Raw genomic sequence first — 26,579 nt, 5'->3', positions numbered from 1 at the left:
GTGAGTAATGCAGCACAAATGCATTAAAAGGAGGAAAAATATGGCAAGAAAACTAATGAAAATAAGCCCAAAAAAATGTGCTCAAGTTGTTAAAATAGTCTTGGTTTTTTGAAGGCATCTGGCGACCATATATGGGGTCCTGACCTCAAAGTTGAGAACCCTTGTAATCTATTACATCAATTGTGTATTTCACACCCTATGTTATATTTTTAAAGAATTTAGCAGAGAGAGAGAAGGAGAGAGAGAGAGAGAGAGAGAGAGAGAGAGAGAGAGAGGAGAGAGAGAGGAGAGAGAGAGAGAGAGAGAGAGAGAGAACGAGACTTTTCTGCATAGACATATGTTACTAGAAGCGGTTTCATTATTTGTCAATGGTGTTTTATTATTTAAAAACTACTGCATTGAATACATGAAAGAGAAATAAGTAAATAAGTTTTTGGAGCGTGTATGAATAAAACTTGATACAAAATTAAGGAAAATTTGTAAGTAAAGTAGTTGTAACTTTTCTATACTTTATATTTCTAGGTCCACATTCCCGGAAGTAGGATACTAGTCTTTGCACCCGCGGGAAACGTGTGGGTCTGACTGCAGCAGTACGTCCTCGTCTCTGTGAGGTGAGCAGCGGATTTATGCACGAAATACACGACAAAATGACAGAAAAAACAGTGTTATGTTACCTCACGAATGTTATTCATGTCGGACAGCTTGTTGTTGATGCTAACCACTAAAACATGCAATGCTCTACGCTACGTCGCTAGCTAGCTTAGAGGTAGAGAGGTTTATACACAGGGCATGTAAACACAACGGCACGTGTATTAGTTAACACTTCACTTACTGTTTGAAACTTAGTCACTGGTATAATGTTGTCAACACCATGTTTACGAACACTGGTTCTCTCAATGCCATTAGATAAACCAGGCTAAAGTTAAAATGTGGAAAGGGAAAACTACAAAAAGTCTGAAGTAGAGTCCTCTGTCATTCCAGGTAATACAATAGCTATTTGTATGTCAAAAAATATATATCAAGCCTTTACGTTCAGTTTAAGTTACTTCTACAGTTTACTAGTTGGTTATAACATAGTTACAGAATACAAAAGATCAATAAATTAACAGCTAGATAAATGAAATGCTCTCTGTGCTGCAGCTGGAGAGGCTAAGATATGTTCAAAACCAGTCTACACTGAAGCTAATGTTGTCTACACGATCAAAGGAGTGACATTTATTTATTTATTTTTATTTAATTATCTGTTATTTTGTTGTTGTTTTTCTCATTTATTTGTCAGGTTTTATTTGAGTTGTCCATAATGTATATTCACTGTCTTGTATTTTATTTTTATTTTAGGCCAGTCTATTCCTATGGAGCGCCCCTCATTGGCCAGTTTAGGTGACGTGATAGATGCGCCACGTGACTTAAAGTTCCGTCAGTTTTATTTTAGCTCATATTTATTTTTAACTACCCCACTAACCCTTTTATTTTAGCCCTAACCATAAACCTATTTCTAACCCAGGAAATACCCTAAAACATGTTTTCTTTTCTGTATATGTGTTTTTAAAGGTAGAATTTGCCGTGTTAAATAAGTATATATGAATATATATGACAAAAGTGGGATTCGAACCTACAGCAGTGGGAGTTAGAATTCTTGAGTCAGATGCCTTAGACCACTTTGCCATCCTGACACGGTGAAAAGACAGGCACATTACGCTTATGTAGAAATGGTCCGGAAAACGTACCCATAGTCCCGGGGGCTGTTGATACGTTTTCATATTTTATCTGTGCTGTTGGGTGGAGGGTTAGGGAAAGGTGGGTATATGTGTTCAAACTTATGAAATGAAAAAATTATAAATAAAGTCTCAAGGAAAAAGGATCAATAAATAAAATAATATGAGGGAACAAGAAGTTGGTGATCTCCAATAATCTGCCTTATTTCCCCCACAGAAGTTTGACTCACAAAAAAACATAAATTTCAAGTAGATGGATTCAAACAGTGAGATGGTTGTACAGTTTATTTTATTAAATCTTGTAGGACATCGTCAAATCTGCCTCTCATCTCTTTTGCCTAGCTTTAAGTTAAAAATCGTCTGACTGGACTACTTGTTGTTGAATGATTGCTCATGGGCATTATTGCATTCCTTCTTTTTCCACATTAAAATCTCTGCACACACAAGTCGTAACACATTCTGCCACTGATATAAATCTGTGTTCTCTCATCAGTTTCAGAAAACCAAAATGTCAAAAATAGATAAAATGAGCATCCTGGGTGTCAGGAGCTTTGGGGTAGAGGACAAAGACAGACAAGTCATCGCCTTCTTTTCTCCTCTAACTGTACTGGTTGGACCCAACGGAGCAGGAAAAACGGTGAGAATAATGACTGAAGAATGATTTCCATTGTTCAAATTTGTAGAGGGATGAAGTTGGGTATGTACTTAAAAACCTTTGTTTTCCTGTTTCAGACTATTATTGAATGTCTGAAATATTCCACATCAGGAGAACTCCCGCCTGGATCGAAAGGAGGTGCTTTTGTGCATGATCCTAAGGTTGGTTTGAACTGTTAGTATTATTGCATAAATGTGACATAAATATGTGGCAGATTCACAAATATTCATGACTTTGCTTTAATAATATTTTTTGTTTATTATTTTCATTTTAAAATTCAAAGCAAAGACGGAAGGGTTAAAATTCTGGAAAAGTTGATAAGTCTTTCTATTTCTGATTTATTTTCTTTTGTTTTGGAAAAGTTTTGGAAATATAGCCTATTTCATTTTAATGTTTAAAATCCAACCTTGGTTATTACTAAGCAAGTCCCTTAACCCTAACACCTTGTGTTGCTAATTTAAATTGTAATCTTATAATTAAACATGGTAGCACTTAGTTGTTGTTTAGGGCCTATACTACGAAAATAGATTTCGTCTTATCGCGCTAACTTCCGGGATTTCGATCACCGTGTGGTGGACTATAGGGATGTAACGATTAATTGTAAGGCAGTTAAAAATTGATTCATAGGTATTACGGTTCATATCGATTCTCTGAAAATTGAATCGCAGTACTTAATATATATAAATATATATATATATATATATATATATATATATATATATATATATATATATATATATATATATATATCCTTCTCTTGTCCAGAAGCGGAGGCAGCGGGCGGAATCTGCTACTACTTTCTTTCTGGCTGCCTTCTACTCTTAAACATGTTCATAAATGATTTTTTTTTTTTTTTTTTTAAGTCCAATTGTTAAGGCACAAAATACATTTTCAGTTGCACTTTTAAAAGGAAAAAGAACTATTATGTAGTTTTGCATTGTTTAATGTAGAACCAGAATTAAAATTAATAGGATTCTTCTTTATTTGTATTATTCTTTTATTTATTTCAGTCAACATTTATTTTTAGTTAAATTGCATTGTTTTGAATAGTTTATCAAGGGATTCTTTTGACAATGAAAAATAAAAGGAAAATAGTACAGTATTTTCTTTTTTTTTACCCAAAAAAATAAGGAATATTTTTTAGTCATCATTTGTCTACAGTCCCATTTTGTAAAATAAATCGTGAGAGAATCGTATCATGAACCCAGTATCGTGAATCGAATCGTATCTGGAGTTGAGTGAATCGTTACATCCCTACTGTACTACGAAGCTGGCTAACGTCTTACGGAGCTAAATCACCATTGTAACTTTGGTTCAACACTTAACTGGTCGGGACCATGGTTTGTTCTAGATCAGATCTGAGTCAGTATTAAAGTCCCACCTCCTGACCAATCAGATCTCTTAGAAAACGACCTGTCCAATAAAAGGAGGATCATTGTGAACATGTCGCTTATGATTTAGGATTTTTAGTTCTTTATATTTTTAAAGAATTATTCCTCAATTTTGACATAGATTGCTGTCCAGTTTCTCCGTGATTGTGATTGGTCTGACACTGTAATCTATACCTCTGTCACAAGAGCATGCACGTAGCCTGGCTGGAATTAACTTGCTTAACTTAGCAAGTTGTAATCAAGATTCGTAGGACAGGATATATCCAGGATATAATTATCTATCTTTGTAGTATAGGCCTATAATGTTACTTTCAATAACTGATGCATTGTCACTTAAAAGATATTGCAAAATGGGTGTCAAAGGCAATTGCACCATTGTATGATGCTATGATAGATAAGTGATCGACACAACTTGCATTCCCTGTCCACATTGTCAGACCGCTCATTTTGGCGCTCTAACGGTCTTGAGTAGATGTTAGCGGTTCAGAACTAAGTCATGAAGTTTGATAAAATATTTTGGAAAAGTTTTAAAAATCTTTGTGAAGAAAGTGTGGGAACCCTGTAAATAATTCTGTTCGTTGTTCTAATAAATTACTTCTAATCAAATAAATGAGCCATTCAACAGATGCAGATTGCTGACGTTTCTTTCTCTTTCCGTTGCAGGATGCTCATGAGACCGATGTACGAGCGCAGATTCGACTGTTATTCACTGACGTCAATGGAGAGAAAGTCACCATCCAACGCTCTATGTCTTGCACTCAAAAGGCCAAGAACAATCAGTTCAAAAGCTTGGACCAAGTCATCACCAGAATAAAGTAATGTTGTACCTCAACTGTCCTATATATTTTAGTATTGTTAGAAAAGCTCTTTGCTGTTATATTCATCCTGAGGTGCTGCTATTGTTTTGTGATCCAGGGACGGTCAGAAGGTGCACCTGCCCTCTAAGTGTGGTGAGCTAGACCGTGAGATGATATCTGCCTTAGGCGTATCCAAACCAGTGTTGAATCACGTCATCTTCTGTCATCAAGAAGAGTCAAACTGGCCACTGAGTGAAGGCAAAGCACTTAAAGAGAAGTTTGACTCCATCTTTGCTGCAACCAAGTAAAAAGCCAACACGTTCAGCATCAGAAACGGTTAGTTGCGTTTACAGGAGATGACTTTTATTCTGTATTTGGTCTTTTACCCAGGTATATCAAAGCCCTGGAGACAATGCGTCAACAGCGTCTCAAACAGAGTCAGACGGTCAAAGAGTGTCAGATGGAGCTTCATTACCTGAAGCAAAACAAGGAGAAAGCTCAGCAGATCAAAGAAATGGTTTCCACTAAAGAGGCTCAGCTGATGGCCTCCAAAGACAGCATCCAGCAGATTGAGAATCAGATCGATCCGCTCGAGGTTGGTCTATGGACTTTGTGTTACGCTGAAATGGGAAATAAGAAAAGTTTTCCTTCATTTTCTTAAACTCTTGAACTGTTTTTATTTTAATTGTTTAAAGCAGGGGTTCTCAACCTTGGGTTCTGGACCTCATTTGGGGTCGCAAGACACTGAGAGGGGGTCGCCAGATGCCATTAAGAAACTAGGAATATTTTTTTAACGATTTGAGCCCATTTTTGCAATGACACCAAACTTGCCATATTTGAACCCATTTTCATCACTTTCTCGTGCCATATTTTTGCTCCTTTTAATTAATTTTTTGCTGAAATTCTCCAATTTCTCCCACTTTCAACACATTTTCAGCACTTTTCCCACCTAATGTTGCATATGTTGACCCATTATTGTCACTTTTAACCACTTCACCTTATTTCATGCTTTTTCCCCCCAATTTAATCACATTCATGATTTTTCATGCCCATTATTTGCCAGTTTAATCTAATTGTTCCTACGCCAATATTGATACTTTAAACACTTTTTTTACCACTTTTTCTGTTTGTTTTTGGCCACTCTAATTTGCAACTTTTAACCAAATTTCTGTTTTTTTTAAAAAAATCCTATTTCACCACCATTTTGGTCACTTTCAACCAATTTTATTTTTGATGAAAACTAGGTTTTACATCGTTAAGATGACTGTTTATTATGGCACAAATAATAATAACTTTCCTGTATAACAGGATATTATTCAGATAAATAAATAAATGTGGTTATCACAGATTCATAGAACAATGGACCATCATTTTGATGACTTTATGCAAAAAGTTCTCCCCTTTATTTCCCCTTATGGATGGCCCTGTCTCTACATGAATGTTCTAGAATGTTCATGTCTGTGTTCAACTCTTCAGATACATTAAGGGTCCCTGATCTCTGGCACCTTTATTTTGGCGGTTACGAGCTGAAAAGGTTGAGAACCACTGGTCTAAAGGACACAATAATAATTATTCCGTTTACTTTCAAGAACTTAAGTCTTGAAGGTGCAAGATATTGGCATGGTTGTAACATGATTTTATTCCCTTATTCTTTTCAGACTAGAATGATTGATATTGACGATCAACTTGGGAAAGTGATCAAGCTGGATAATGAAATTCAAGCTGTCAACAGCAGGAAGAAACAGATGGAAGAAGACAACAAGGAGTTGGAGGAAACAATGGAGCAGGTAACGGAGAGAAACTCAGTCTAGAGGCCACTCAATGTGTACTATATTAGCTGGAGTGGCTCAAAGTGGAAAGCCTTTGTCTTTCATGGCTTTTCTTCATCTGTTGTGTTTTGTGACCTTCATCGTGGTGGATGGGAATAAAATATGGATGAACAAGCTTCTCTAATCATGGAAAGGCTGATTAAAATATGAGTTATTATGATTGGAAGAAACAGTGGCTCTTCCATCAGGATTTGTACAAGCAGAAGTGCACACATCACTAAAACGTCCCCATGCTGACAGACAGTCTGAAGAATAGCTAAAGCTGACGGATTAGTGTGCGATGAGTAAAGATGATGAGATTACAGAGCAAAAATAAATCAAACAGCTCGTCTTTGTACTTGTTTTCTCATCTCTGGGTTGAATTGGCTACAACACACTTGCTTTGTTTTCATTTAGACTTTTTTTGGCATCAGCTGTCATAAAGGAGAAACATTTGACAAAGAAACACAGACGAAGCCAATGAAGAAGGGAATTTGTGAGAGTTTGTGCTGATAGGCCTGTTTATTAGTGCTAGTTTAAATTACATGCTTAGTTTTTATTGGCTGCTGAAACATGAAGTTTGCCTCATGGTTTTTCAGACGACTGCTTCTTTGTACCACCAATATGTAACAACAACCTGAAATGTAACAATACCCAAATTCTTATGTAGAAAAAAATTTATAAAATCTGAAATGTAATTAAAAAAAATGTGTAAAGCACAAATTGTCACAACTGGTCAATAATGTAACACAATGCTGAGCCCAAAATTTAACACATTTTTGCCTTGTATTATACACATATTTACACAAACACATTTGTGCATGATACTACTCTCTACATTGAAGCAATAAGCCTCTTTACTCCATTACACTATTAGGGGAAAAAAGTTTTGCCTTCCCCAAAATGGGAATAACGATGTCAAAAAGTATTTACATTTTAAGCTCAGCGTGTGTTGTTACATTATTGACCAGTTATTACATTTCGTGTTTTATTACTTTTTTTTAATGACAATTTGGGTCTTGTTACATATTGGGTTCTAACAGGCCTAAAAAAGTTGTGTTTTTGTAATGCTTTTTTATTTTTTTACAGACATATATAGAAAGTGCAGAAGGCAATAAAGAGACGTGTCCCTAAATGTAAATATAAATATATATATATATACTGTATATGTGTGAAAACTGAACTAAACTTTGTTATGGGGGGAAGAAAGAAAGAATGTACCAGTGTGTAAAGAAAGAAACTCATACCTAAACTTTGCCCAGGAAGACAGTGATTTAAACCCTGGTCTCTACCTTTTAACTATCATTAATATTCATGCTAAATGTTTTTTTTCTTTTTCATGAATGCCATTTGTGAATTTGAATATTGTAATTCATATCAATTTGCTGTTGATTAATTAGTCTGTGAAGCTCTCCTAATGGTGCCACTCTGAGACTTATTGAAACCGTTTTGTGCTGCAGGTGTTTCAGGGCTCAGACGAGCAACTTCAGGACGTTTATCAGAACCACCAGAGAACGGTGAAGGAGAAGGAGCGGCGGCTCGTTGACTGCCAGAAGGAGCTGGAAAGAGCAGGGCGAGAGTGTCAGAGGCTCAACAGAGTCAAGGCCGAACTACTGGTGGAACAAGGTGCGCACTGTTCATTTTCAAAGGCACGCACACGTTTAATACACCCAGAAACAGTAACAGCAAGAAAGATTTGGATTCTAATTTTGAAATATAGTTTTATTCGTCACAACTTTTGTGTGATTACTGTAATTTCCGGACTACAAGCTGCTACATTTTTCGCACGCTTTGAACCCTTTGGCTTAAACAATGACGCGACTAGTTTGAAGATTTTTTCCTTGCCGCCAAAAAATTGAGCTTCGTCAAATTAGTGCAGGTGGACCAATTAAACTGTTTACATTAAATTGTTCATGCTTCCACTGAATCATTCTGATCAGTCACACACACTCAAAATGGTAAAGGCACAGAGAAATGTCAGAGAGAGAGAGAGAAAGAAGCGCTGATCACGTTCGTATTCTGACTCAGAGACTCTCTGTCCGCGGCCACCATCATTATACCTAAGCTTCACGCTTGTCACCAGACTGGCTTGTTTACTTCAACTTCATATCTCACTCTCATTTTAAAATAATCAACTCATCCCCACCCTTCCATTTTCTACCTTGAATCTCTCCTCCCTGCTCCCTTCCCCCTTCCACCTCACCTCATTGCTGTAAAACATTGCACTTCTTGTAGCGTTGACCTTTGACAGCATGTACAGACAAGGTAAAAAAAAAAAAAAGGAGGTCCGGACGGGAGGAAGAACGAAGGGAGCGGTGTTGTCAATCCGGTTCCGGTTAAAAAGTGACCATAAAAAACTGTAAATTGACTGATATGTAGATGTGAGGCAGTGATGAGGAGACTTCATGCAGAGAAGGGAACTTATTTGTTGAAACACAGAAATCTCTGTTAAACCTAACGTGAGTACAGCAGCCCGCCTACCTGCCCGTTCTGATTGCCACGAGTCATCTGAAGGGCACCCTCATCAGCCAATAGAGTGTGGCCTATGTGACGATGCGGCTTTTGTATGGATTGTTTGGGAAAATGGCTTAAATATTGGAATGCAGCCAATATAACAGTGCACTTTATAGATTATATATTTTTAGTGCACTTTTAACAATAATCAATGCTTCTTTCTTAAAACTTACTGTTTTTAAAATTCGAATCCAAGGTCGTCTCCAGCTGGAAGCTGATCGCCACTCTCAGAACATCAGGAACCGTGACGCTCAGGTAAGAGAAGAAAACATGTGTAAGAAGAAAAATTGCAGAATTGATAAATGTGTCTAATGTAAATGATTTGTGGGGGGGGCACAGGTTCGCTCTTTGTCCTCTTACCTGGAGATGGAGGGATACGACAGGATGCCTTTTAGCAACCTTCAGCTTGAGAGTTTTCACCATCAAGTCACACAGAGACTTGAGCAGGAAAAAGAGACTCTTAGTCAAGTTCTGGTAAGGAAGACTCTGATATGACACACTAATATAAAAAGGCCCAACTTTAGTGTGTGGTTACTTTTTCATTATACTTTTTTTGATCTGAATAAAAAACCCAAATCCAAACAACTTTTCTTCTACTCTTCGTGTGTTTGCACAGGCTGACCTGCAGCAAAAGGAGGTCCTGAAGCAGCAGTCCATTGATGAAATGAGGGATAAGAAGACGGGCCTGGAGAGAACCGTGGAGCTAAAGAGAGACCTGCAGAACAAGAAGCAACAGGAGCTGAGGAATATCAGGGCAGATCTGCAGAAGCTGGAGGGTTCCTCTACTCGACTCCAAGAGCTGGAAAATGAGTTGAATAAAGCGGTAAGATTCCCTTCACCTGCTGGGTTTGACAAGTTCACATTTTTCAGAAAATATTGTGTTCTTGTTTTTAATGCAAGAATAAAAACATCTTTTTAAAATCATGAAACAGAAAAAAGGGTTTAATCTCTACAGCTGAAGTCAGCATCTAATGTGAACATTTTTAAATCAAAGTTAAAGGCACTTTTTTTCTCTACTGCGTATGATTGAGAGAGAGATTTTTGGTCATGTTGTTGATGTAATGTGTTTGTTGATGAATTTAATTGATTTTACTGATGATTTTAAATGTTCTTATTGATTTTAAACAAATGTTTTATCATGTAAAGCACATTGAGTTGCCTTGTGTATGAAATGCACTATACAAACAAATTTGCCTTGCCTTGCCTACATTTGGCACTTGCATGTTGGTTTTCCTCTTCAGGAGCGTGAGCTGCAGAATGCTGTTCAGAGCTCCAACGTGGATGAACTGAAGGCAGAGGTGGTGGAGCTCCAGAGAGAAAAGACAGAGCTTGACCGCAAACAGCGACAGCTTGATCAAGAGATGGAAACGCTCAACACACACACGAGTGCACGCACCCAGATGGACATGCTGAGAAAAGACAAGGTGGGAAAGCATCAGTTGATTGAGAGAAATGGTTAATATTTCCCCTCCTCGTCATTTCTTCATTTTCATATTTCCTGCATTTGAACACTTCACTGAAAGAATTCATCAGGCAGTTTTGATCAAGTTTGTTACTTTCTACATTGAGTGGTTTTGATTTTTTTCATAATTTTTCTTATCCTGCTCTCTATTTCTCTTTTATATGACTTGTTTTGTTTTTTCTTTTTGTTCTGTAGATGGAGAAGGAGGATCAGGTGCGTAAAATTAAGTCCCGTCACAACGAAGATTTGGTTTCTCTACTGGGACACTTTCCCAACAAAAGGGAACTGGAAGATTGGATTTATGCAAAGTCTAAGGAAATGAAGACCACCAGAGACAGACTTGCTAAATTTAAGTATGTAGGATATTATTATTTTTATATATTAATATTATTGTATTGTAATTCAAGACAAACAAAACAAGAACAACTTTCCTCTGTGCTGATATATATATATAATATTAATCTCAGCAAAGACTTGGCATCAAGTGAGCAGAATAAAAGCCACATTGCTGCTGAGCTGCGTAAGAAAGAGCAGCAGCTTTCTGCCGATGAAGAGAAGTTCTTCAACATTTGTGGCAGTCAAGACCTCGAGCAAGACCTGAGCAAACTGCAAGAAGATCTGGAGAAGGTATCCAAACAGAGAGGTACATGAAAACACATTGGGAGTAGAAATAGACTAGATAGCTTGATTAGCTCCTGTTTTTATAGGAGCTGAATAATGAGTAAACTCTTTCCCTTTGTATGATGGGTTAGCCATGCTGGCTGGAGCCACTGCCGTGTACACACAGTTCATCAGTCAGCTGACTGAAGACAGGGAGCCGTGCTGCCCAGTGTGTCAGCGAACGTTCCCCTCAGAGTCCGACCTGCAGGAAGTCATCAGCGACATGCAGTCTAAGCTCCGTTTGGTGCCAGACAAGCTGAAGAACACAGAGCAGGACATGAAGAGGAAGGAGAGAAAGAAGAAAGATGAGATGATGGGCTCAAACCCGTGAGGTAAAAGAAGGGGACAGAGAGGTAAACTCTTCTTTTCAGATGACAGAAAAAGTTGTCACGACACACATTAGAATGTTTCATTAACTTAACTTTCTTATGGATTAATATTAGTTAAGACTACATTTCTCTCATTCAGTTTTTTCAAACATTTGTTGGTTGTTTATGGGGTTTGTTTGTTTTTCAGTGGTTGTTCCTTCATGTTTTTGAACGGAGTTTTGCATTGCTATGATTAGCCTGATCCACGAGATGGCGCTAGATCTCTACTTTAAATTGAGATATTTCAAAATGGCCTAAAATCATCCTGCAACTGCTGTTTTTTCCTGATAGATGTTTTGTGAGATCTTTTAATGGAAATCTTATAGTCTAAGTAAAAGTTAATAGTTTAATACTTCAACCTGACATCCAATAATAATATTATTACTACTACAGTACATTTTAGCGATAATAATAAGTATAGAAATAAGGAAACCTCAAAGCGCTATAGTTCAAAACAGAACATCTAATTGTAAAGAATCTAAAGAAAAATAAAATAATAGCCTTAGTCCTTTATAAAAAGCAGAATAAGAATAAAATGTTTCTTTTTTGAGGAGTAATTATTTTGTTACATTTTTCAGCGTTTCATGTTTAGTCGTATTCATGTAGACAATCGTTCATTGTTTAAAGAATAACCACTAACAGAAAATGTAGTCAGTATTGTTCTGAAAAGACTTGTGTGTAAACTACTTTCCGCATCATTTGTTGGTTGTCAAATTATAGAATTTGTCTTTAATGTAAACTACCGTACATAATAACAATGGCGTGTTTGTGCTCTTTTTTTCCTTCTGTGTCACTCAGGCAGTCCATTGTGCAGCTGCAGGAGAAGGAGCTGCCTGAATTAAGAAACCGTCTGCAGAATGTGAACCGAGATATTGAGAGGCTTAAGGGTGACGTGGAGGAGCAGGAAACTCTGTTAGCATCGCTAACGTCTGAGGAGGACACGGCCAAGGCCTGTCTGCAGGACATATCCCTCATGGACAGATACCAGGTACGACCCTCTGTGTGTCTCATAAGTCACTGCCTGTTCCTTTTTTATCCCCCGTACTTCCATTTTGTGTATGTGATTTTAATTTGAAAGGGTGATGTTTAACATTTGTTGCCTCAACAATTAACTTCATTACTACATTCACTCTTATTTTGTTGCTTCTTCCTGAACTAAACTCATGACTGAACATTTTCACTATGTTTCAAAGCAAACATTTTTTGCTTTAAATCAGAGGTTCCCAAACTTTTTCTGGTCGTGACCCCATTTTGATATCACAAATGTCTGGCAACCCAGAGACTTTTTTCTTTTTTTTTCTAGATTTAGTTTTTGATCATTTTATATTAAAGTCTGTTACAAATACAGAGTAGCCTGGATTAGTGCACAAAGTTACAAGTTTGCCACCACAGATATTTTTATACTGCATTTTATTTAAACTAGATTTATATTTGAGAAATTTTAAGTATAGGATGCAGTTTTTATTGTGTGTAACATGTATTTGAAAAACTATGATTCAAAATCTTAGAAATAGAATCTTAATTCATTTTTATATACATATAAATATATACAAATATTTATTTTTCTTTTTTTCTTTTTTAACCAATTACTAGACATTTTAGGTGACCCCAAGGTTGAAAAATACTGCTTTAAATGCTTAATTTCCTTCTTCGTAGATGGACCTGAAGGACGTGGAGAGGAAAATAGCTCAGCAGGCAGCAAAGCTCCACGGAGTGGACTTAACCAGAACAATCCAGCAAGTCAGTCAGGAGAAACAAGAAACTCAACACAAGCTTGACACGAGTAAGATTAACATTCAGTAGAATGTCAGTTTTTTAGTTTATTTAATATTCAAATGAGCCTCATTCACAACACTAATGCTCCTGTATGTTTTTTTTTTTCTTATAGTGTCCAGCAAGATGGAACTGAAACGCAAGCTCATCCAGGACCAACAGGATCAGATTCAGATGCTGAAAAGTGCCGTGAATGAGACGAGAGCTGACAAACTGCAGCTGAGCAGTGACATGCAGAAACAGCAGCAGCTGGAGGAGCAGTGTGTGGAGTTCACCACAGAGATACAGACCCTAACCCGAGACATCAGGGTATTGTTTACCGTCCCGGGCTCAAAACGTGACTATTCGGACGCAGCCTTAGTCTGATGTTTTAGCAACAGTTGGTGCCACAACTCCTAGCTAGTAGGTTCAAATTGAAGGCTGTGTTCGAAATGGCATACTAATGTACTACTCATACTAAGTCTGACATCAAAATTAGTATGTAGTGTGTTCACATTAGATAGTATGTAAAGATTGAGTACGCGAGAAATACCCGGTATAATATCGTTATAAAATAATAGCATCAAAAAAAAAAAATAAATAAATAATAGCATCTCTTCTTGTCGTCTAGTAGTTTAACGCTTTTGTAAATGGGGCTCTTGTTTTATCAGTAGAACAATGACGGGTCTCCGAAAATCTTCCAAATGTCGACATGAAATGCTTTTCCGCACGTTTTATGGATCAAATCATCACATGTTGATATTCTACTTGGTCACTTACTCGCTTAAAATGATTTCAGAACTTTAAAAGGTGGAGAATCAACGGAGATATTTAGCCTTAGTGTGCTTCTGGTTTTTGTCGTCATAGGGTGCAATGCATCTTGGGAAACTTGGAAGTACACTTCAGTGGGAACGGTCATCATCATAATCATGCTAATAGTATATAGTAAACAGTATATACTCATTGAGATTGTAGAGTATAGTACACAGAGTGTGCCATTGGGAACACAACCAAAATATCTGCCTTTTAATATACAGTATATATATATATATATATATATATATATATATATATATATATTTTTTTTTTTTTTTTAAGAGTTTGCATGTTCTCTCTAAGATATATGGCCTTTTTGTTAAGATGTACTCATTAGTTGTGATGGACATAGTGTTAATTCCGACTCCTGCATTAAACTGCTGCATAACCAAAGCACAAATTGCAGATTATAAGAACATATGTTGATGAATGATTTTGTTCATACGTAGCAGGCTATTCTTCTGTTATTTCTGTGCAGTAAATACACATTTAGTCAGCATCTCTCCTGCTCTGTTGTCAACCAGGAGGCAAGGGAGCAGCTGTCCCCGTTGTCTGCAACTCTGGAGAAACTGCAGCAGGAGAAACAGGAAATACTCGAGCGCAAAAAGCAAAAGCAGGAAGAGGGACAGGAGAAGGTAAAAAGCTTGATTCAACTTTGTATTGTAATTCAACATCTAATTGCCTGAAATCAAAAATCATGAACTGGTTAGCTCTTTACCCTTCACTTTGTCTTTAGACCTTACAGGGCATTGTTTTTGTGAATGCTAATTTTTTTTTTTTTGTTGTTGCTATTGAAATGAAACCAACAGATCAGCTCCATTAAAGAAAGAGTAAAGGTGATCGCCAACTTGGAAAGAGACATAAAAAAATATGTTGATGATGGCAAAGAGGCATATAAGAAGGTATGATGTGCACATATTGGTGAAATATATATTTTAATTGATACCAAGATTATAGCGTCTGACATTTGAATAAAGATGAAGCTGGTTTTTATCATTTTCATTGATTTATATTAAATAGATAATACATTTTTGTGGGAAGTTTTATTATCACGGTTTAAATTTTTGCAGCAAAAAGAATCCGAACTTCAGGAAACTAACACGCAGCTTCATGAGGCCGAGAAGAACAAAGAGAGGATTAATAAGGAAATGTGAAACATCCGTCAGGACATCGACACTCAAAAGGTGAAAAACATAATGGCTATAAAGAGAGATTTATTTTTTCTTAGTGTGTTATTTTGTTTCAAGCTGAGTCAGAAAGAGTGAAAAACCGTTTTTTTTTCCATCTCCTCAAATATTCACATTTTGCCCTTGTTTTGAGGAAAATTACCTTCAAACTGAAACATTGGTGAAATATTCTAACTTTTAGATTTTCTCTTAAAGGTTCAGGAACGCTGGTTACAGGACAACCTGACATTAAGGAAACGCGTTGAAGAGTTAAAAGAAGTCACAGCCAGACGTGAAGCTCTATTAAAGGACATGGGCAACATGCAAGTCATGCAGCTACGCCAGTAAGAGAACCACAATCTAATAAAGTGTTTGCAAGCCCAGTTTGATCCCATCAGAGCAAAAATTGAAGATAGTCCCACTGCTACTAGTGTTTACCTACTATCAGGACATTTTTTGAACTGAGAAATGAGTGAATAAGAGGTAGAACGGCCCAATCTGGCAACTCTGTAAAGTCCCAGGTTCATAAAACAATGTCTTCGAACAGTGACCTACTTTATGCACACCTGCATGTCTTTATTTCTGCACAGGGTCAAGTGTGGCAGTGGTAATTTTTCAAAATAAAATACCCAAAGCTCTCATGAAAACACATTTGTTTAAAACGTTGGTTGGTGACCATTGTTTTAGAACAATGGTTCTCAGTCTTTTCACAGTCCAGTACCCCTTCAGACATTTAACCTGAAGCCATGTACCCCCTACTGCTGCAAACTTAAAAAACATAACGTATTGCAGTGATTTTTAACTGTGGGGTCACCTTGAATTTAAATGATTTATAGTAATAAAAAATACTGATTTAAAAATGTATTTTTCAAAATGTTTTAAGTATTACACTTTTTAAAACTATACCACCACACACAAAACAATCTTAAACAACTGTGTTATTTCTCAAATATACTGTTAATCAAGTTCAAATAAGATGCAGTATAAATGTATCTGAGCTGGCACATCTTGTCATTTTGTGCACTAATCCTGGCAACAAAAAACATTTTAGAAAAAAAAAAAGCGTCTGGAGATGCCAAAAATGTGTAGTATTATAATGGGGTCACAACCCAAAAAATTTGGCAACCACCGACGTAATATGTACAATTTAGCCTTACAGTGAAATTTGTCTCTGAATCTTGTTGAGGAAAAAAATATAATAATCTGTAACCATGGTTAGTCTTACATTGGCTAATGTGTCATTTGTGGCAATGCATGGAGGCTCCTGACTGCTGGTCGATTTATATTCCAATAGGACCGGGCAAAAAAATTGATTTAATCAAATTTGTAGATAAAAATTATTTTTATTTTGCAAATTCGAGTTTAAAAATTATTATTATTATTATTATTATTTTATTTTTTTTTTTCTAAATAAAAAATAAAAAATTCCCCACCACAGTTTTTTCGGACTTTTTCACGTTCCGATGTGAGCCAGCCCCCTCTTTGTTTACATGTGCTTACCCTTTGAGTAGGCTATGTGTGCCACAGGCATGTTTAATGTTTTATTCGCACTATGCTGAGATGCTAAGGGAAGAGTTTATTATTTTTTTTAATTGTAATATTATATGTTATAAAATATGTAGTATCTGATTTCTTAATCAAAAATATTAAGGGCTTTTTGTTTTTTTTTCTATGAAGTTGCTGTTGCACCTGGGGTTAAAGCTTGAAAATTGTTGAATGACACTTTTATTTTGGGATTGTTTTATGCATTTTAACTCTTGAGGACAATCACAGCAACAATATATCTGATGTCTGCAGTCATTTTTAAGTGCATATAAAAAAATAAAATTAAATCGAAACTCAAATTTTTGTTTAAAAATTCGGAGATTTTTTTTTTTTTTAGGCAAAATTGCCCAGCCCTATATTCCAATTTTGTCTTAAAACATTGTGTATCTATGACAATGTTTTCTGCTTGCTTCTTTTTTTTTTTCTTTTTTACAGGGAACGACGAGAAACTGAACGCAAGTTAGAAGATTTAAAAAAGAAACGCGACAATGCACTTGGTCGACAGAATGGCTTTAAGGAGGAGATCCTGGAGTGCAGGTGATAAACCAATCTTTCTTTGTACACATCCTCAATACTGATAATAATAATAATGTTCAAACTAATATGTCCAACTTGACTAAAATCTAACTGAAATTTGTCATTTTAAACAAAACAAGTAAATGTTTCTATTTATTTTTTTGCAGAAAACAGCTGCGAGAGGATCAATACGACAAAGCAGACGAGCGCTACAGAAACAAGATGATCACGATGAGGACCACTGAGCTCGTCATCAAAGACCTGGATCTCTACTACAAGGCTCTGGATCAGTGAGTTCACGTTATTATTGTTGGTTTGGGCTAGGCTGGGCGATATATCGAATATACTCGATATATCGCAGCTTGTAGTCTGCGGTGTTGAAAATGACCATACCGTTAAACTCGCGGACTTTTTTTTTTTTTTTTTTTTTTTTTTTTTTTTTTTATAAATATCTTAGTGGCATTATGCACAAAAGGTGCACTTAAATTTAGTGTTGTTTTGAAATGTCATCTTAATGACAACATGCAAAAGGGCACTATTTGTTTTAAAATATTGTAGTGGCATTATGTACAAAAAGTGCACTTTAATTTTGTGTTTTGAAATGCCATGTGAGTTGCATCCTGCACTAATGTCTTGTTTTGAAATGTCTCTGTGACAATTTTGCACAGAACGTGCACTTTCTGTTGACAATTTTATGTTTGAGCCACTCACTGTTTAATAAATGCAGTTATGTCAACTTTGACTTAGTTGTGATATCCCCTTTTTTGCATGAAAGTTTAAAATTGGCATATATTAATGCAGTATGATCAAGAATGTTTTAATGTAGACATATAGAATCATCATACTGGTGTGATTTGTGCATCAAAGTGTTAATTCAAGGGTAATGCAAAATATCGAGATATAATCGTGTATCGTGACATGGCCTAAAAATATTGCGGTATTTATAAAAGGCCATATCGCCCAGCCCTAGTTTGGGCTCAGGGTGGGCCATCGCTCATTAGATTGCAGTAAAATTGTTTTAATGAAGGTAAATGTACACAACATGAGCAAAGCGAAATGCCATGTACTTAGAATGAGCTTTTTTTGTTTTTTTTTTAATCTAGGGCTGAAAGATTTTAGGAAAAGATCGAACAGATATTCGATTCACCATTTTCTTCAAATAAAGCTTTGGTGTAATATTCACAAAGTACAGTAACATTTTTAAACATGACAGAATACTACATCATATCATCAAAACATTAAAAGCTAAGGCAAGGATGAAAACCAAAGGTAATAATTGCTACTATATGTGTGTTGTCATGTTTATGAACAAGAACATTCTTTAAAGTCATTGACCATTTGCAGTGATTACAACTTAAGAACTAAAAGAGACATATTTGGCTCTGTACTTAAAACAAGAAAAAGTACTTTATTGTTATTTTAAAGAAGTAGTAAGAACAACAGAATTCAACAGCTCATTTAAAGTAAAGGTCAGAAACCCATGGCTCCAGAGCCATGTGTGACTCTTTCGTTCTCTGCTGTGGCTCCCTGTGGCTTTGTGGGGAAAAAATGACCCTGGCCATACGCCATGAAGGAGCTTTGATTACTTTTTTTATACTTAAGCTAGAGTAGGTGTCATAAGATTTGCATGAAAAGTTCCCTCGTGGGGTTCGAACCCATAGGTTTTTGCTAAGTGACCATAAACTGAAGTCCAGCTTTTTATTCTTAAATACAAGAAGGACTCAATTGAACATTTAGTATTTTAGTTAAAGATGACCTTCAACACAGAGTCTTTTTCTGGAGTTTGTGTTATCTGTAGCAGTTAACTGATTATATAATGCAATACACTATAGTTGTTTATATACAGCATAAAGGTAAAAAAAACAACAACTTTGTGTGCAGTTTTATCTTCATTTTAAATGTCAAAAGGGTTCGTGGCTCCGAATGCTTTCTTTTCTGTTGGAAACGGGTCCAAATGGCTGTTTGATAAAGGTTGCCGACCACTGATTTGAAGAGTACCAGTAATGAATTTTAATTGAGCGCTCTATCCAAACATCATGAAAAATTCTGGGTTATTTTCTTTCAAATTACTTTTAGAGCAGTCAGGAGTTTGTTAAACGTGTCATTTCCTCAGAAATCGCTGCCACGTCGTGTGAGGTGTTGTGATCGCAATTACCCATAGTTGTTCACAGGATTTCCTACCACCCTCTACGTAGTGGGTATAGTGGCAAAGCTTCTGACTAAACTAAATGATAATAATGCGTTGGTTGCATTGTCGCTGGATGTTGAGTTAATGTTTCCAATATGTCGATCATGTATGTGATTGGTGTCGATCCTTTACTGCCTTTTTTCTTCACTGTGTTATTAGTAGTGCACGGTTCCTGGATTTACAAGCGGAGTGAGTCTGAAAGAGTAGAAGCGTTGAGTCATAGTATGGGTGCGTGTTTGGTATAATGGCAATCTCTGTGGATTTTAATCAAAGTCATGATTAAATCTAAGAGGAAAGCTGAGAATGAGTTGCTGAACTGTGTGGGTTGGTGATGGCTTTGTTGTCTAAGCTTTGATCAGCAGTTATAACAAACCGTCGCAGTTTTCAGATATTCAGGTTAAGCCTGGGCTAAAATATGTGTGATAGAATGTTCGATAATTTCACTGAACTCCGTGAGAAAAAAACCCGGAAACAACCATGACCTAGAACCGCAAGGTATTCTGGGGGATGTTGGCATAGGAACGGCTTGAGCTGCTCCAATGTAGCTGTGTTTATTAGTAGTTTTCATGTTTCACCACCTGAAATGATGACCCGAGCAAACGCGACGGTCAGTGTGAGCTGCCGCTCCCCCTCCCCCCCGCCGCCCACTCTCTCACACAGTCACACACAGTGCACGTCACAGCCTACCTCAAGCTCCCGTACACTGGTACATCATGGACCACTACTTGGTTAAAGACCAGACACCCACAAAGGGAACCAGTCCAAGTTCCTCTGCCAGATCCACACAGCTAATGCTAACCACTGGAAAGACCAAGTAAAAAGTACATCAAACTACAAATGGCCACAGATGTACTTATGGTAAGATTTAACACTTGTGTGGAAGGATAAAAGCTAACAATAATTTATTTAAATTATATTTCACGTGTTCACAGACAAAGCTGGTTCCATTAGACAGTAATGTAACTATTGTGATTATTACACCAAAATATCCTGTTGGTACTGCTCTCAGTAATTAATGATTAAATAATCTGATCTGGTTTAATTATAGGAAATCAGAGATATTTATCAACCATAACTTTATGTAACTCATTATCAGACATAAAATAAACAGTGATTTATATTAAACACTATAGGAGTTATTTTACCTTTTTATGTGCTTTTTTTTTTTTTTTTTAGAAAATAATTTTATTATAAATGAGGAAATAAATGCCAAAATTGACCCCATAATATTCCTTAATACATACCCTGCTGTTCGTCAGAGATGTTTGTTCAATATCAGGTGTGCACCGATTATTTATAAAATGTTTTTCTTTGATTAGGCATTTATTTAACGTCTACATTTGTGCATTTACAGTTTATTTTTTAAATTGAGGTTCTTCAGTTTATTTCTATAGATTTGTTGACCTCTTTTTAAATGTTAAAGATTATGTTTAAAATAAAATAAAATAAAAAACCGAATCAATAATTATCAATATCGACTGATATGAAACATTTATATCGTGATACATATTTCAGGCATGTCATCCAGCCCTAGTTCAAGTTGAGGTTTCTGTTTGTGTTTACAATGAGCAGCTTTAGTTTGGCAATCGGGAAAATTGTATTCAGCAATTTCACAATTTTGGGTTTCTCTTGTTTAATTTTAAGCCATTGTGCTCCTTAGTTCTGTTTGAATGTCATGAACCCACCTGAGGTCAAATTACTATTATTTTCATTATTATTTATTATTATTATTATTACTATTAGACATGTGGTATGTGAGGTGGATCAAAATATCAAAAATGCATAAAAGTTAGTTTAAAAGTTAGTTTAGGAAAAAAAAAGGTTTAAGAATATATTTTTTAATTAGACATCATGAGTTTGACTGATTCCTATTACTGTACAGTAGAACATAGAAAAACATCGCTAGTATTGTCCCGATCCGATATCCATATCGGATATCGGTCCGATCTTAGCCTGAAAACGAATATGCTAAAGGGGTAAGGAATCATTTGTGAATGTTTAAGAGTAGAAGGCGGCCAGAAAGAAAGTATTAGCAGATTCCGCCCGCCGCCAACACTTAGAACCGAGCTCTATCCAAACATCATGTCAAATTCTGGGTTATTTTCTTTCAAATTACTTTTAGAGCATTCGGAGGTTTGTTAAACGTGTCAAGTCGTGTGAGGTGTTGTGACTGCAACTACCCATAGTTGTTCACAGGAGTTTCCTACACCCACTACGTAGAGGGTGGTAGGAAATCTGACTAAACTAAATGATGATAATACGTTGGTTGCGTTGTCGCTGGATGTTGAGTTAAAAAAAGTACTGCGATTCAATTTTCACAGTATCGATGTGAATTGTGATACCTATGAATCGATTTTTAACTGCCTTACGATTAATCGTTACATCCCTATTAAAAAGTATGTATGATTCATGCTGATGTCGGATCAGTATCGTTATTGGCCTATATGCAAGGTTGCAATATCGGTATCATATCAGAAATGAAAAAGTTGTATTGGGACATCCCTATTTTCAACTACTGATTTTATTGTTTTTATTTATTGTTAAACTGTTTTCTGTTGCACTTGTTAATCATGTAAAGCACATTGAAATGTGTATGAAATGCACTATACAAGTAAACTTGCCTTGCCTTGAATTTGCAGATATTTGACAATACACAAACGCACACGTGTATATATTTAGTTAATTTTGTTGTTCTTAAAGTTCAATATCTTTCTCAGCTTTTGCTTTGCACTTTGCTTTCCTCACCTATGGGTTAATATAGGGCATCATGTGATCAATAAGCCACTATTTAAATAACTTTTTCATAGCATTGGCAACAAGTGAAGTTACCAAGTTGGACAAAAAGACTCCAGTCAGAGATGAAACTGATCCTTTTCTCTGTGATGTGGTTTGCTGATCTCATTTTAGAGTTTTCTAACCACAATTCGACATTTTCAATTTGAGTTTGTTTGATGATACACAGATTTCTGTTCACCAAGAGAACGTCATAACATCCTTGTTGACAGTTTGATTTTTGACTACGATAATGTTTTTTCAATGCGTATGCATAATTTCCTTCTTTATTTATCAGTTGATTATTGTGATTTTTAAAAAGTACCCTTCTTGTTGTAGCATTTCATTTGTGTTTTTTGACTTATCATGATGTTCGTGGTCTCTGTTTGTTATACTGCATTAGAATAATGCTCATTATTTAATGTTTGATTTTTGTCATTATGTGATTTAAATTTAATTCCTGACATGTAAGTAAGGTGAACGATTGTTAGAATTCCGAATATATTTATAAATAATGCAAACAAGCTCAATCCATACATCCTGTTTATCCTGTTTAGAGTTTAAATCCTTCACTAGGGATGGGCGATACGAATCAAAACTCATATCTTAATATTTTGTCTGAAAATGGCGATGCACGATATTAATCTCGATATTTTTAACTAAATAATGTCTTCGCTAATTTAACCCAGAATTGTCTTTCTGCTGTTAAAAAAATATACACAGTCATATTTATTAACAAACAGCTGCACCCCATTTTTCACTTTTGGCTTTTATTAATGTAAGGGACAGCACGTGTGAGTGAGTTCTCTAGTGTGGCTTGTTTAGGGGACGGTCTGCACTCAGAATCCATCTAACTGCTTTTCATGCTGTACTGAGAAGTAACGAAAGCAGCGACTCATAAAACAAGTACTTTTATACAAAACAAGCTAGAAAGTATACAGTATATCTCAGAAATATGGAAAAAAAAATGTTTTGTACTCTATGAATATTAGATTACTTGTATGATGTAATTTGTCCTGTGTAATTGTATGTAAATAAGAACAAGTTAAAAAAAATATAGATGTATCTCGATATAGGCAATATTGTCATTTTCTATATCGCTGAAATAGAAAACTCGATATATCTTGTATCACGATATATTGCCCAGCCCTATGTTTCACACAGAAATGATGAATCTGAGTGTTCTCAGGTTCATGTAGAAACTGAGGAGTTATTAACCCACTACTGCTGTGTTTCATCTTACGTTTTTTGTTGTTTTATTTACATTTTCCAGAACCATCATGAAATTTCACAGTATGAAGATGGACGAGATCAACAAAATTATCAGAGACCTGTGGCGCAACACCTACAGGGGTCAAGGTCTGCATCCGACATGTTTATTCCCCCCATGTGTGTGAATGTAGCGTCACCGTTAGGGTTTTATTGCTACCTCTGCAGACATTGAATACGTGGAGATTCGATCGGATGTGTCCGAGTCGACCTCGGCTGGAGCGCGACGTAGAGTGTACAACTACAGAGTGGTGATGGTCAAAGGAGACACGGCGCTGGACATGAGAGGACGCTGCAGTGCTGGTCAGAAGGTGCCAGATGAGACCTTTCTATAGTTGCACCTGTTCCATGTAAAACTCACCTATGTCACATGTTGGGTGTGTGTAAGAACCAACTGTGTTCACATGTAGCTGTTTGTTTATTAGGATCCCCGTTAGCTTAGCATACGCTATAAGATATTCTCCACAGATTACACAATGACAATACATTTTATGCAATGATAATAATAATCACATTACACCAAAAAATCAGACACATCAACAACCAGGGTTGGGGTCAATTACATTACATTACCAATGTTTCAATTGCAGTTCAATTACGATTTCAGCGCCCAGCATTTTTTTCAATTACAATTAAATTACAATCATTTCATATCCTCAGAAAGTCAATTACAATTACTCAATTACCTAAGTTCAATTGCGATTAATCACAATTACTGAGCCTGAAATAAACAACCTAATAAAAGTTAACCTTCCTCTTGTGTTAGCTTTTTGTTAGCATCTCTTATGCTAACGGGTCCTACATCAACTGCATAACACACTAAAAGCAAATATCTGTCATCTAATTTATTTCCTATATATTGGTTTTCTTGTTAGGCTTCCTAATTAATAAAAATATAGGTTTTAATATTTTGGGTGTGGGCGTCTGACCCTTTTTTGTGTCAGTATAACCCTAGATATGCAATTTTTTTAAATGGTCAAGCTTGATATGAAACATGTTTTAATAATTGTTAACTTACATAATATGTATAACACGTTTCCTCAGTTTTGCATTAAATCATATTTGACCTTACAATTACAAAGTAAATTAACTGAACTCAATTACAATTTAATTACGATTATATCAGTAACATATTTTTTGAATTAGAATTAAAATTACACCATAATTGTAATTATTAGTATTAATAGCACGATAACAATTATAATTGACACCAACCCTGTCAACAACTACTGGTACAACTTATACAAAATCAATGACAGCAGACGGAAATGTTAAAAATAGTGTTTTAGCACTAAAGTTTCTCAATAAATAATATATTTTTAAAGAGTTTTTAAATGACAAAAGATGATGTTGTCTAATGTAGTTTAATAATGAATTCCATTCATTCATAGCTCTGTATGTTACTGAGCGCTGCACTAATGACGTTCTTACTTTGGTTAAAATAAAACAACCACTAACTGCATGCCGAGTTGTGTAAAAATGTGTTTCTGTACTGAAGGAAAGCTTTTAATATCAATAAAAGTGGTTTTAGTGGTTATAATATTCCATTGGAAGACCATCAATGAATATAACTAATCATCTGTTTTTAGCTTCCAACCATTAGAGATTGGGATACATTTTAACGACATTTGACCTGTGCACACATGCGTGTCCTCAGGTGTTGGCATCCCTGATCATCCGCCTCGCCCTCGCAGAGACGTTCTGTCTGAACTGTGGGATCTTAGCCCTGGATGAACCCACCACCAACCTGGACCGGGAGAACATCGAGTCTCTGGCTCTCGCCTTAGTCGAGTCAGTTAAACTTTCTGTGAAATGTTTGGTCTTTTGGTTTAAGTCATCTACAGACGAGAATCTCACACCATGAAGCTTTATTTGTGACATCATTCGAATACTTCATCAATCACAGCACGTCCTACATAATGACTCCATTGTTTTTCTCCACAGGATCATTAAGAGTCGCACTCGACAGCGTAACTTTCAGCTCTTGATCATCACCCACGACGAGGACTTTGTGGAGCTGCTGGGACGCTCCAGTTACATCGAGCACTTCTACCGGATCCGCAAGAACCAAGATCAGAACTCTGAAATCACCAAGTGCAGCATCTCCTCCCTCTCTTCCTATCTGCACTGAGCAGACCAAGCACACCGTGTCAGGGCAGCGTTAGCAGCTCTCAGTAACGAGGGAAGTTTGGGATGCGTGAAAAAGTGAGAGAAAAAAGTTTGTTGCTATTGCCAAAGAGAAGCAAATATATAACAACTTCTGATGTGTAGAATGTACCATCTGCATCATTTCATGGGTTTTGTTAATGATAACTACATTTTCAGTTAGCAGATAAACAGAAAAGGCATGGCAAGGGTTTCATAGAAACACAAAATGTAATTGTTATTATCCTTTGAAGAAGAAACACGTTACAATGTTATGTTCATTTGTGTTGAAATTCTCTCGTTCATCTGATTTTCTGCAATTTCCCTTTGACAGGATGTTTTTCTGACATTAAATCATATTTAAAAAACCAAAATGACTGTTTTTTTAATAAGAAGTACCTGATTCATTTATTTAAAATGCATCAAACCTAAGGCCCGGGGGCCAAATCTGGCCCTTGGGAGCATCTAATTCAGCCCGCAGGAGAAAAAGAAAAAGGAGAGCGAGAAAACGACCGAATAATACAGTTGTAGATATATCAGCTGCTCCAAATACACAAACTAAATGAAACATGCTTATACACATGATGGCAGTCATTTTTAAACTTTTTTCCAAATTTCGGCCATTTTCGTAAAGTATTCGACAACATTTTTCTAAATTAAAATTTCAAGTGAAGATGGTGCAGGGACTGATATCCGTTGGGTGGTGTTGGTGACTTTCAGCCTAAAATCTACTTGTGAACTAAATGAGTTTGACGTCTTTGGTTTAAAGGGGATTTTTTTAAAGGTTATTTTCAAAAGTAGGCCATCTTAAGACTTTGAAAACCAATGTTCACTTCCTCACAGGCTTCTTTGATTATTTGTGGTTAGTTTTGGTTAATGTGGGAATTGAGCGAAGGCATGGCCCAAACGAGTATAAATTCCTCCTCGAACACTGGTTGAAAGCACATTTTTCTAAATTGGAAAACATTGGGTCAATAACAGAAAGATGCATCTGCCTCTGCTGGTTTCTGCTCTGGCTCTGCTGGCCAATCAAACTACTA

The 26,579-nt window shown here is 36.1% G+C and overlaps 1 protein-coding gene across 1 annotated transcript; it reads left to right on the top strand.

Annotated features, from left to right (window-relative positions):
- The first annotated feature begins 528 nt into the window (after positions 1-528).
- On the top strand, positions 529-26,579 carry rad50 (RAD50 homolog, double strand break repair protein). Its single transcript, XM_028467240.1, is given in 29 exon segments — positions 529-611; positions 2,209-2,352; positions 2,448-2,531; positions 4,425-4,576; positions 4,677-4,862; positions 4,949-5,153; positions 6,217-6,345; positions 7,827-7,992; positions 9,077-9,135; positions 9,220-9,354; positions 9,497-9,703; positions 10,122-10,304; positions 10,538-10,695; positions 10,810-10,985; positions 11,095-11,316; positions 11,319-11,334; positions 12,169-12,358; positions 13,027-13,153; positions 13,259-13,452; positions 14,463-14,573; positions 14,748-14,840; positions 15,009-15,122; positions 15,321-15,448; positions 17,085-17,186; positions 17,333-17,455; positions 23,399-23,484; positions 23,563-23,705; positions 25,052-25,185; positions 25,339-26,579. Coding segments are annotated over 28 exon segments (3,939 nt in total). The 5' UTR covers positions 529-611; positions 2,209-2,223; the 3' UTR covers positions 25,526-26,579.

This window comes from Gouania willdenowi, chromosome 14, assembly GCF_900634775.1.
Source record: "Gouania willdenowi chromosome 14, fGouWil2.1, whole genome shotgun sequence".
Lineage (NCBI taxonomy): Eukaryota > Metazoa > Chordata > Actinopteri > Blenniiformes > Gobiesocidae > Gouania > Gouania willdenowi.
The sequence above is the reverse complement of the archived record's forward strand: the minus strand, read 5'-3'. Positions and strand labels throughout refer to the sequence as shown.